This window comes from Dermacentor andersoni, chromosome 10, assembly GCF_023375885.2.
Source record: "Dermacentor andersoni chromosome 10, qqDerAnde1_hic_scaffold, whole genome shotgun sequence".
In the NCBI taxonomy this organism is placed as follows: Eukaryota; Metazoa; Arthropoda; class Arachnida; order Ixodida; family Ixodidae; genus Dermacentor; species Dermacentor andersoni.
Genome location: NC_092823.1, coordinates 42,952,217 through 42,964,878, shown reverse-complemented (window position 1 = coordinate 42,964,878; position 12,662 = coordinate 42,952,217). Strand labels below are relative to the sequence as shown.

The 12,662-nt window shown below is 42.5% G+C and overlaps 1 protein-coding gene across 2 annotated transcripts in view; it reads left to right on the top strand.

The window, feature by feature from the left end:
• LOC126546291 (protein LTO1 homolog) overlaps window positions 1-12,662 on the top strand; it is a 30,899-nt gene that overhangs the window by 4,908 nt on the left and 13,329 nt on the right. The window contains exons 3-6 of one of the 2 annotated variants that reach the window (XM_055062207.2): window positions 4,529-4,594; window positions 9,007-9,112; window positions 9,968-10,038; window positions 11,480-11,594. In XM_055062207.2, coding sequence (XP_054918182.1) covers window positions 4,529-4,594; window positions 9,007-9,112; window positions 9,968-10,038; window positions 11,480-11,594 — 358 coding nt within the window. The remainder of the gene's footprint in view (window positions 1-4,528; window positions 4,595-9,006; window positions 9,113-9,967; window positions 10,039-11,479; window positions 11,595-12,662) is intronic. The other variant, XM_050194467.3, reaches the window with a different exon arrangement.

Below are 12,662 nucleotides of genomic sequence, written 5' to 3'. Positions count from 1 at the left end.
TCCCACATTTTCACGGACGCATTAAGCGGCACAGATGTGGCACGATGCAGCGTACTATCCGATGTGCACTAAAGATGGCCATTCATAGCGTTGGAACCTGTCGAATCTCGAGGAAGTTTGTTGGATGTGGTTGTTGTTTAGACAGGTCGTATAACTATATGTCTTCTTTATACTTACTCTGTTTCGTGCTTGTCAGGCAACGGAACAGAAGTTGCACATTGTGCATTCATGAAGATCTGTCACTGTGTGTTTTGTGGTGAACTGGTTTTGGATCACCAACTCCTTCTATAGGATAAGTTCTCTGTATATACAATCGATACAGAGCTAGTGTTATGACCCACTGCCACAGCACTGTGGCTATATAACTGTCCAGCTGAGCTCGAGGATGTAGGTTTGAACCTGGCCCCAGCAGCCGCGTTTCGAGGGGGGTGAAATGCAAAAAACGCTCCTGCACTTTGAATTAGCTGCGCGCCAAAGAACTCCAGGTGGCCAAAATTGACCCAGAGTTCCCCCACTACGGCATGCCTCATGATAAACATCCTAGTTTTGGCATGTAAAACCGCGGAATTTAATTTATTTTAGCCAGTATTATGTTAAATCATGCGTTGTTTTTCCAAATTCTATATGTGATGCCACTACCTTTTAATCACAAGTGGAAGCGGTCCACTGTAGAAGCTATGCAAATGGGATAATCCTGCGATTATGTCCCTTCACTTGTTTCGCACTGAATAGGTTTGGATATGCGACGTTTCCTATGCAATAACATCTTCGTACGCTGCTGTAACATGTGAGGTTACAATCCACTTGTTGTTCCAGAGCTACCTGGCTCCTTGAGTCAACTCGTATCATGCTTGAATAATGCAGTTATAAACATCTACTGGAGGAAAACAGCTATAGCAGACGTTGTCACCCGCATCTAGCAGAATCCAACATGAATTCATGTCTCTCTACCAAAGCGAGAGTTGCTGAAGGATCTGATTCGATACAACAAATTGAAAATGGGACCTTGTTGTCAGTTGACTGATGGAAAGCAGAATGTTTTCAACAAAGAAAAAAAAACACTTGCTTCATGTTGACTAGTGGAATGCACCTTAATTTAGTATTTCTCTTCAGTGTCCATTTAAACCATTGATAGTGTATACAAACTTGTACATTATGATGGTCTCTGCTGAAAATTATCATCTCCTCATTCTAGTATTATCTTTCCTTACCCTGTATGCATGATTCTCCTTTGTCATGCTTTCTTTTTTAATATTTGTTCCGGAAAATATCACCACCACCCTCCTTTTTGCATTTTCTTATTCGCGACCCTCGTATTCTCTGCACCTTGCGGGTGGTCTGAACTTTTGTTCCGAACTTTGGCTCTGAATTTTTGTTCCGAACTTTTGCTCTGAATTTTCGCTGTTGGTGAGCAATTTTTGACATGTCATAATACCCTCGATAAGCCTCATGACATTTCTTTTTCCTTTTTACATTTTGATGGAATCGGTAAAGTTTTGTATGAGAGTTGTATCAAAGGTAGTGCAAAAAAAAAAGCCATAATTTTTTTCTTAATTGAGGCTCTCTTTGACTCGTCTCCACCGTGTCATGTAGATGTGTCTGGCCAAGTAAGCTGGGCCAATTTCGGAGATAGTGTAATGAAAGGTGGTGACGTGTATGGCCGATTCCGATGCCAGCGCCCAATATGTTTCCTTGCAAAGGCTTTAATGTAGTCTTTGACGTAGGCCAATCCTGGAGGTACTGGAACGTCAAATCTCTCATGCCTCAGAGTATTAATCAATAGAGTGAACCAATCGGTGTCCCCAGGAGCATATCTCTGCAGGCATGCCAGGAAGCGGTCGCTCAAAGGGGCACTAACGGAAAATATAAACTTGGGCTAGATTGAAAGATTAGGCTTCTGTAGTGACTAATTCATCATTTGTATGATGCCTTGTATGATGCCTTGTATGGTGCTACTGCAACAGGCAGTAGCACTATCAGTGCTACTGCCTGTTGTGGACTACGGTACCTCTCACGTGACATCAGCAACTGCAGATTCACAGGGATCAGCGTAGAGGGAGGTCACATGAGGATTACTTCAACTCATCGATTTTGTCATGGGTGGTTCAATTGAGCAGCAGCGAAACTTTCGAGGGCAGTTTTCTATGCAACGAAAGTGGTATACTGGCGTACGGATAACGATGATAAACTTTTAGACATAATTTATCAATGTAGCTCGACTTAGTATTTACCGTTAGGGCCCTTTAACTTTGATGATCACCATCTGGTGGTTCTTGCCCACTTAAAAAAAGATTGTCACAAGTTGTCGAAAAAAAGTATATTTTTGAATAGTTTGAACATTTATTTATCTTGCATTGATAGAGGAGGCTGGGGGAAAGTAGACTTGTACAAGATGCCCAAAAATTGTGTTTAAGGTTCATCTCTAAGTATTGTGCAGAAAAAAAATGGGTATAAAAATATAAAAATATTTAAATAGAGTACTAAATTTGGTATCTCACATGGAGGGTACTCCAAAAACATAGCTCTTATAAGATTCAAAACAAAAGCCAAATATTGCATTCCGAAAACCTTTATGGGGTCATTTCTCAAAATCAATATTGAGCATTGCGCATCATTTTAATGTTTGAAGGTATTCTATGTCTCTTACGAAAGCGTGCAATAATACCTAAATAAGTATTTAGAATAGTATTAAGTGCTTACCTTTCAGAGTACTTGCACAACACCAAATTGCTCCTAAATGTGTTAAAGTACAGTAATTTGAGCAGAATATTTAAAGTGTGATGAAGTCTAGGTCCAGGCAACATCCTCTTGGGCAGCTTTTTTTTTTTTTTTTTTCGGGGAAGGCAGTGCAGCCTGTGTGAATTCAACTGCAAGCTTCTATGAGCTACAAAAACAATGCCACTGTCATAAACTCTGTTTGGTTAGCAGGCCTGCTTGGCAATTCTTGGCCATATGACTTCGGTCACTGCCTCTTAATCTGTCTGTCTGGTTCACTGAATAGAAAGCTTGGTTTAGCCCCAATTAGGTGACGCAGGCTAGCTTAAAGTGACCACGAAGTGGGTAGCTACAGAGCACGAAAAAACTCTTCAAAGGAGAGATCAGAGTCATGCTCAAAGGCTATGCTAATGTGTTTCCTTTTGGATTATGTGCCGTTGTACTTTTGTATATCGTTAGAGTTACCCTGTACACTCCAACAAGCTCTGTCTCGTCAACTTTGTATGCTGACAGGAAAACTATAGGTGACATTAGCCGATCAAGAACGAAAATTCGCTGCATGTCTTGAAGAAAGGAGGGGGGCTTATTTACTAGTTGCTGCTAATCCTATTAAGCCTTTGTCATGTTCAAGTAGATTAGCCGCACCCTGTCACCAAGCACAGCTGGTTTTCTTTTCTGATCAGCTGATGATCCATAATTTTTGCTGCACTGTAAGAATTGACAAGGTGGAGATGTGTGCACTTCAAATGTTCTGTATCTATTAAAAAAAAAGAGGTTGCTTGCTTCTGGTTCAACTCTCGTGATGCAAATGGACTTGTTTTGTGATTCTTGCACTTTTGATGTCCAGTGCCACCATTTTTTCATGTTTCATGTGTTTTGAAAACGCAGTACTGTGCCACCAATTTTTTTTTTTTAGCCTGTGTCAGATGTCTTTTTCTGCTCAGGCGTTTTTAACATTGTTTTTGGTCTGCCCATTTTGGAACTTCGTCGGAGCATTTTAATTTGTGTGGCACTGGATGCATCCACGTGACTGTGTTCATCCTTAACTCTAGTAATTTCTTTTTCTTCTAGATTGTTTCTCTTCTTTCTTTCCTTCCTTCCTTTTTTGTGGTGGTTTGTCAATTACTTCTGTTTGGCTTTTCTTAAACTCTGGTTTTGACCCCACTTTTTTCTAGTCTTACTGATAAATTTCATTTATTTTGTGCTGAACGTGGGCGTACTTAATTGAAAGCTTGGTTTGTTTTTCTGTGACCTTCATAATCTCATGTTGGAGTGCTTATTTGCACTGAACTTAAGCATACTTAACTGAAACCTCAGTTTTGTTTACCTGTGGCCCTCCTAACCTCATTTTGGAGCATTTATTTAAATTTTGCTTAGGCTGGTGCTGCTGTAGCTTGAAACCAAAGCATAGCTATGCCACAGCTTTCTTGGTATGTTTATCTTTTCTTTAGCATTTAGAAATCTAATTATGGAAGGTTTTTGATAATCTAGTTAGAATGCCACCTTTTTGCAATATTGTTTTTATTTCTACTTTCTTCAATTCTTGCTTCACATGGCCGATTTCGTTGAAGAGCACACAGCCACCGACCTGCATCACTTGTCATTTCATTTTGATTGCTTTGTACTCTCACAAGCACTTTAGTTCTGTAGTCTCATCATGCACTGTCTTTCTCTTTCACCCCTCCTCCTCCTCTGTCCATCCTCTTTCATGACCTTCACTCGGCCTACCATCCCTCTCGCACCACTGCACCTCCACACCCCTCCTTTCTCTCCTTCCTATTTCATGCCACTAACTTCGCCACTGATGTGTTAGGCCTAGGGTTTACCCCAAACCCAGACATAGCAACTCCGAAGAAGGGCCGGCACCTGGTGAACAGAGGTATGCCGGGAAAGTCAAGCTTCTTGCACGTCGTCTCCCAGCAGCCATCCTGCTCCTTTTTCCTTCTGACCTAGCGTTTTTCAGTTTACTGCATGCTCACTTGTAAAGCAAAGTGTGGGGAAAGAGTGTGGACTTTAGCATTAGAAGCTAAGCTACCGACTGTTGTGCAAGTACAGGGGACGGGTGCTGTACATCTTTGGGGGGGGGGGGGTGGGGGAGGGGCTAAATCACTGGCTCATTTGTGCTCAAATCTCGCATAGTGGTGGAAGTTTGCACTGTATTTTGTTAATGCAGTACTGGGCTTAGGCGCAGCGCTTGCCTGTTTTGTTCAGAATAAAGTGTGGAGATAGGCATTTGTCTGGATGGCAGTGCCAGACACAAGAGACACGTGGCATTTTTTAGCAAGAAAGCAGTCTCAAGTCTGTTGCTGTAATGATGAGACATAGCGGGCACCCCGTTTGACCTCCTTATGACAGGCAGCACCACTTCAGTTCCTTTCACTGCAGCAGTCACACTTAAGGCGTTAGCATTGTACAGGTCATTGCAGGTCCGCAGCAGCGGGCAGGGGCATGTCATCAAATTTTCTTAGCCGGCACCGCACTGGGAGGATAAAGGTTTCGGAGATGACTGAAGAACTCCATAGAAGGATAGTTAAGGAAGATCGCTGGGCTAATTGAAGCGTTGAGGCTAAGAAAAACTGGGGCACAGTAAACGGCAATGAACGAGAAGAAACAGACAAGACAGAGTACTAACTTCAACTGGTGTTTTACTGAGCCTGCTGTGTAATGTTTGTATACTGAAAACTTCACCCAGTGTACAGCTGCCATCGCAGAGACATAGCACACAAATTTGCGCCCCTGTATTCTCTTAAGTGATCACTCAGGCAGCGTGAACAATCACCTTTGAAATCACAGGGTAGCAGTTCAATTATTGGTGGCAAGTGGTCATTTGGCCAATTACAGCGTAGGTGTGAATGCAATGCCAGCATTTGAATGCATAATTGTTTTGGGATAGCTCTTTAGGCAGTTAGGTAGGAAAATGTTCGAGGTGTTCTGTATCTAAAATGTAGGGGACTAGTGGATGGGCACTCTTTTCACTAGTTATCTGTAAACAGGTCAGCTATCTTGGGGAAAGCTTTGGGAGTGAATGTGATTTCTTTGATTGACATCGCGCCTGTTTAAAGAATGTGTTTCTGCAACTGTGGGTGCCCATTGAGTGAAGTCTTCAGTGTGTAAAGATTGTGCAGTTTGGTCTGTAAATGCCAATGGAAGGAAGCTTCATTCCTGTTTGTTTTTTCTCACCCATGGATCTCTATTATGCTCAAATTAGTCATAGACCAAAGGAAGAGTGCTATGATTAGATAAAGTGAAAGCTTATGTCACCACCAGAGTCACAGAGAAAAGTACAGAAAATTACTCTACGAAGGGGCGTCTTTGTGAACGTGGATGCGAGGTAGAGGGGGGTAGTGCTGTCAAGAGACTGAGCCACATGATCTAGACAGTGTGCTTCCTAAACACCTCAGTGATATTCCAAGCATTTGAAAGCAGTTAGGATGGGAAACATTGATGCACAGAGCTTATGCTACAAGTGAAAAGTGTGCCTCGCTTCAGTGTCAGGATGCAGACTTAAAGTGACAGTGTCAGCAGCAAGAAGCACATAAGGATAGCACCCAACCACCTCTACGACTGCGCACACCTCACTCAACTGTAATTTTCATCCTCCATCGCCACAGACGTGTAGTTGTGACTTATTCTTGATGAAATGGGCAAGTCTTGCTTCTATACATAATACTACCTCTGTGACGAAATTTGAATGTGGACAAGCCAGCCATATATAGCTGACAGAGTTGCTTGTTCCTGTCCTCCTTATTTACATGTTACTCAATAAAATAAAACAAACATGCTGTTTTTCAGCATGCATGACCTACACCAGAAAATTAGAAAAATTGAAGTGCAAAGTGAAGGCGCATGTTGTGCTCAAATAGTTTGGGCAGATGGCAGTGGCAATGCAGAATGTATTGCCGCGAGGCCATACCTAAAGGCACAGAGCTCGTACATGGATGTACTCCACATTTTCATGAAGCCTCACTGCAGCTTGACAGAAAGCAGCAAATAACTGAGCACGGAGAATTGTTTCTAAAGCTTTGCATTATACTGACATGTGCACTTGGTTGCTTTTATAATGATGGTAATTCATGCAGTTTGCATGTTTTATATGCTCGGGTAGCTTCCTTTCTTTCTTTTCTGAGGGACATATTTCATAGCGTAGGGCATATGCAGTTGTTGGCCATGGGTGTAAAAATACAGTATTCTTTTAACACACAAGTTATTTGCAGAAAAAGATGTGAAGTTCTACAGGACATATAGTGCTTATAAGTGATGATTCTGTTAATAGCTGGTGATCTGTGAGGAAAACAGCACATACCAAATGGTGGTAAATTCCCTTGAGGTGTGGTGGAGGATCATGTTTAGCTAAGAACGTCAGGAAACTCGCTGCCATAATGTGGGCCCAGTTGGCCCAGGACATGCATACTAATCAGAAACCTTTAAGAGGGGCCCATGTAGTGAAGCAGCACAGTACACCCTGTTCGTAAATGTCATGATAGGTGTTCTGCAGTGCACAATGTCATAAACATGGGGGTCAAGATATTGTCAATTTTGTCCGCGTCACTGCTTCAAATATGGTTTGCTTTGTACGGTGTGTTAGGAGTGTACACTAAGTTGCTTGGCGTGCATTTAAGAACTCGTCTTGTTAAACTTGCCTGTCATTCTAGTCATGGGCATTTTTGGCATATTTTTAGGGCACAGCGCTCTTATGCGCCCGTTCCTGTGTTGAGCATCGACATGCCTTGGCGGCGTAATCAAGCAAACGAGTACAGTAGAGATGAAAGAGTGAACGTGGAGCGTAGTGCAGGATGAAATACGGCGAGAGCGAGAAGAGCATGAGGGGGAAAGGGAAGGAGGCCATCTTGAAGCACCACCAGATGGTGTTCATATCCGTGCATAGATGGCAGCGGCAACACAGGCTGCGCGGGGGAAAGAAATATAAGAACCAGAAAGCTTGCCCTCGCACATAGCGTTTGACACAAGCTTTTCCCGGTAAAGATTGCAGCTGCGTAAGCTGCAGTGGCCGGTCTATATATCGGGCTGCACGTCATAGCTCTGCCAGTCGGCGCAGCGATTGATGCGATGCCTCGATATATTGTGAAATGAAAAACATGTACAGCTGTGTTTAAATTTTGCATTAAGAATCGTTGGATATTTTTGGTCATCCAAGTTTGTAAGAAAGCCAACTTGACACTTTTGAAAAGGGGTCTATTGTCCATTACAAGTTTTGCCAAATTCCTTTGCTTTGTGGTATGTGAGTGAATCTTGTTCCTAATTTGTCGATTTGAGATTGAACATAGTGGCCATTCTCATTGGAGCCCACCAGAAATCTTCCAAAGCATTTTGTCTAAGCCTCTGTTTTAAGTGACCTTCAAATGGTGTATGGGAGTGTGCGTGCAAGCTATTCGATTTCACACCTACCTTTTGCCGCGGAGTGGAAGGAATGCTTTGGTTTGATGTGTTGCCTTATTGAGACACTTCTTAATGAGGTGAAAATGTACAGTCAGTAGGTGATTTCTCGACGAGGAACAGTCATATTAAGCAATAGAGCTTACCGCATTTCTCTTCTACAACCCTCTACATCTACTCCCATCAACCTTGAACTGGCCCAGGGTCTCCAACGGCCCTTACAAAGACACGAGAGTGTATCGTAGTCATTTGTCTTGATGGGGCTTTTTTATTTTTCAAGTGGTTCAGTCAAGACAGTGCAATAGAACTGACTACCTGTTGCAACCTCTGCTGTTGCTTCAATCAGCTGCGTGGAGCTATGCAGAGCTAGGTCAACTATTTCTTCAATACTTAAATCGTCGACCAATAATGCAGACTCGAAGAGGATTGTCAAAATGTCCAAAATGTCTGATTTGCCCAAAAATAAGTGACTTTATACCACATGTGGTCAAAAAAAACGTATGCCATGCTCTCGGATTGTCACTTTCGGGAATACCTTCAATTTCGCATGACTAGGGCTAGACGCATCAGCGTTAACTTTTATTAATAAAGAGTTTACCTTTATCATCGTTGTTGTTATTATTTTATTTTATTATTTACCTCGCACAGCGTTACGCCTTTCTTTTTTTTTTCAGTAGCTGCATTCTTTGAAGGCATTTTATTTGTCTACTTACTTTGCATCAGTGTGTATCAGTTCTGTGTTCATCTACATGGACGCTCACTTACTTCTTCAGGTGATTCTGCAGTATTTGCACTCACGGTGATGTGATGTTGATATGCTTAGTATGTTCCATCGAATTGCAAAAGTAGTGTGGCTGAGATGGGGCCATCACGAGGCAACGCTTCCTTTGACCGCAGATATCGGCAGATGGGCTTTACTCGCGGTTTCAGCCTCGGAGAAGAAGTTGGATGGAGAGACGGCTACCAGCTCGGATTGCAGAGGGGAGCCCAAATTGCTACTGAGGTTCGTGCCTGTAAATTTTTCCGATCAAGGCTCGCGTTGCATTGAGGTGGGCTGCGACAGCGAGATAGTATGAAATGTGTAAGCTTTGCAAAGGAAACCAGCTGGACAATGGGGATGTGCCTTCATAGCTTTGTGCATGTTGTTAAGGCCTATATGCACATCGGATATAGTGGTACTGTACTGTGCAAACAGGCAAGCAAAAGTGACTCGCTGTAGTGACTTAGTGGCTATGGCACTGCGACACTTGAGCTCGAGGCAACGGGTTCAATGCTGGCCGTGGCGACAGGGTTTCAATGGAAGCGAAATGCTAAAATGTTAGTACTTGGTTATAATTGTGTATTGTGTAATAAGATTGTGTATTGACCTTCAAAAGCTTCAGCCCGGCATAAAGAGAATCTCTTTCTTGAATGCTTTTGTGGTGCACCATAAGCTTTCCTTTGTTTTTGCTGTATTTGGCTTGAGCTTGTTTTATTTAGCACTTGTGAAAAAAAATTTTTTTTAACTATACTTTAGTGTGCTTAACATCGCGCAGGTGCGCACATGGCTGTGACGACTGTTGTAGCAACAGGCATAATTTAGTCCTGCTGATGTTCTTTAGCAATGAGTTGAATATCCATGCAAGGGTGTTCCCACGTTTCAATGCCATCAGAATACGGAAGGGATTCAATACCCCAGCTTTGCACTCGGCAGTAGAATGCCATAGGCACCTGAGCCACTAGGACAGATAGCTTTTTTAAACAGCTCAGATGATGCAGAAGTTTCTGCTATTTTGTTATTCGCCCACATTTGATAAAGCAACGAGCGGAATTGCAACCTTGTTTTCTTAACCTTTTGTGTTCGTGTGCCTTCTTTCAGCTGGGATTTTATCAAGGTTTCGTACATGCATGGATAACAGTCTTGGAACGTGAAGAGATCGCAAAGCAGAGGTGTGTGTGATTCCGCTTGTACCACGTGAAAAAGAGTCGAGAGATTGGAGTTGGAAGATTTGTGAATGCTATTAGGACAATAGAGAATATGTGTCTGCTGATTGAAAAATCGCAGCCCAGAATCTGTCAGAGTGACCAGATGAGCCAGATCAGTGATTTGCGAGTTCTTCCTACAAACGAAGTGAAGAATAAGAGTTGATTACTCAATCAATCTGTCAGTCAATCAGTCAACGAATCGATCAACCAATCAACTTTGTTCTCTGAGGAGATTGTGCCCAAAGCAAGTCTAAATAAGCTGTGCAGTATCTTTAGAACAGCCAAAAGATGGATGGTACACACAATTTTTTAATGTGACGAGCATTCTTAGAATACTTCACACACTTTCCAGGATACCTTTATGTTTATCTCCAACTGTTTTCCTGCCAACTTGGGTCACCGGGTAGTCCATAGTCTAGTGGGTAGAGCATCGGACCGCTGTGCCAAAGGAACCATGTTTGAAACCAAGTGTTGCACAAGCTTGGGTCACTGCCTCTCTTCGATGAACCACTTTCACACTAACTTGGGTCTCTGGGCATTTGACACTGTATATGTGCCAATGGGTATGTTCTGCTCTTCAACGACTAAAAGAAAAACTAAAATTTATTTGGCGCTGGGAGGAATCAGAACCGCATCACATATATGTTCAGGCCTGGACATGTATTCAGACGTGCGCCACGTGCAGACCTTGCGATGGCAACGCTAGATGATGCAGCGTGTCCAGAAGGACGCACTAGGGAAGAGTCTGGCGGCATGCATGCCTCATACAAGACACATTTTGGCGGCAGCAGTATGATATGCCGCTACGTTGCTTCAATGCTAATTGCGTCAATGTCGCCATTCATCGTTAGATGGGTTCTGCCGGAATACATTGTATTAGAAATAATGTGTGTTAAAATTATGCTATTATGTTGTATATTTTTAGAATTATTGTGCTATTAGAATAACACCTAGTACTATTAGAAGTAACACTTTATGCATTTTGTCTTCATGCACACTTTGGTGCGAGGCTGTATTTGGTGAAAATGCTCAGAAGGAGAGGGTCAGACATGTTTGGCCTTTATCGTTGGTTGACTACAGCCCCATATTTTGCGATAAACAGTTATGGTGACATCTTTCCATTTTAACTTGTTTCCGATGAAAGCTATACATGTCTGAAAGAGCACAGGCAATCACGCCTACTTAGAAATTTAATTCAGCAAAAGGACTCGTAAATGTGAAAACGTGCGCCAAATTGTCGTTTTTCCAATTTAAAAGCAATTTTGGACACTGCTGAAGGAGTGCACACATGAATAAAATCATAGTAAATGATGAATTGCGGAAAATAATCTTTTGTTCAGGATTTTTTTGTTCATTAGCGAAGTATTGTTTCTTTTTTTTTTTAATGAGCTTCTGCCACTTTCAGGAAAATGGTGGCCCTGAAAGCACTTCTCGAAATGACGAAGAACTTTCCCCATGTCAACATAGCAGACGAAGACATGTTTGAAAAACTTCACAAGATCCGAGCTAAGTTCAAGCAGGTAAGAAACTGCTTGATAAATTTTAAATGTCCTATGTCCTTTTTTTCCCCCTGAATTTTGTGTACATTGCTAAAGATGGCAGCATGCTGTTAGAGTGGAAATAATGGATCACTATGATTGCTGCAGCAGGTATTGCGTTGCGGGAACCGGAGAGTAAGTTTGTAAGTTGCTGAGAATTTCCTTTCCAACATTCCAAGTCTCGGAAAGTGCCGAGATGACAAATACTCTAGGTTCTCAACTTTGGTAGTGTCAACAGCACTTCCAACATTCAGAACAGCCATGAAAGGCACTGCATACTTTGATCAAACAGAGCTTAATTTAAAATGGAAGGAAGTCGAATTCCTTTTCTTTTCAACCCAGGTGCGTTCTACTGGATTTTAAGAATGGGCGCTGTTGTACTAAAATCTGAAGGCATGAAATTCCTGGTTCATGAATTGTGTCCTAGCGTGGAACGTTCGTAGGATAACTGCGGGTGCAATTTTTTTGTGGCCTCACAGAAGTGGGTACAGTGCAATCAAAATGTTCTGTACTGTACAGTTAAAGATTTGTCTAGGATATGCCTTATGCATATTAACATGCACAATTCAATCATTTCTTTCTTGAAAGAATTTGCATCTAAAGTTGGAGAGGAGGGGAGCATGTAGGGAAGGCAAGGGAGTGACCTACATGCGGAGCTGACATGCTCGTGGCTTGCATGGTGCTGTGTGTTGAACTGGCACAGCTTAAGCTTTAAGTATGACTTTCGGCCAAAGCTGGCTATAGATTTGGTTTCTGCTCGGTCGTCTTGCCAAAACGATAAGGCACACCTAGATGTCCATGCAACCAGTCACTTGTGAAGATAAGCGCTGTTGCGGGAGGGCATCAGATGCAGAAAATACCTCGAGAAGCTTGGCATCACTCAAATGAAAGGCAGCATTAATTTCTTGAGCGGGGGAACAATCTCAAGGGCGAGTGAAGCCTCGGTATCTCTGGAAGATTCCGGCCAGTCCTGACAAGCGTGACGCTTAAGCACTGTTGGCAAAGGACACGTGGTATGGGTTGCCAGATGAAAGTGACCAGCACGACTTC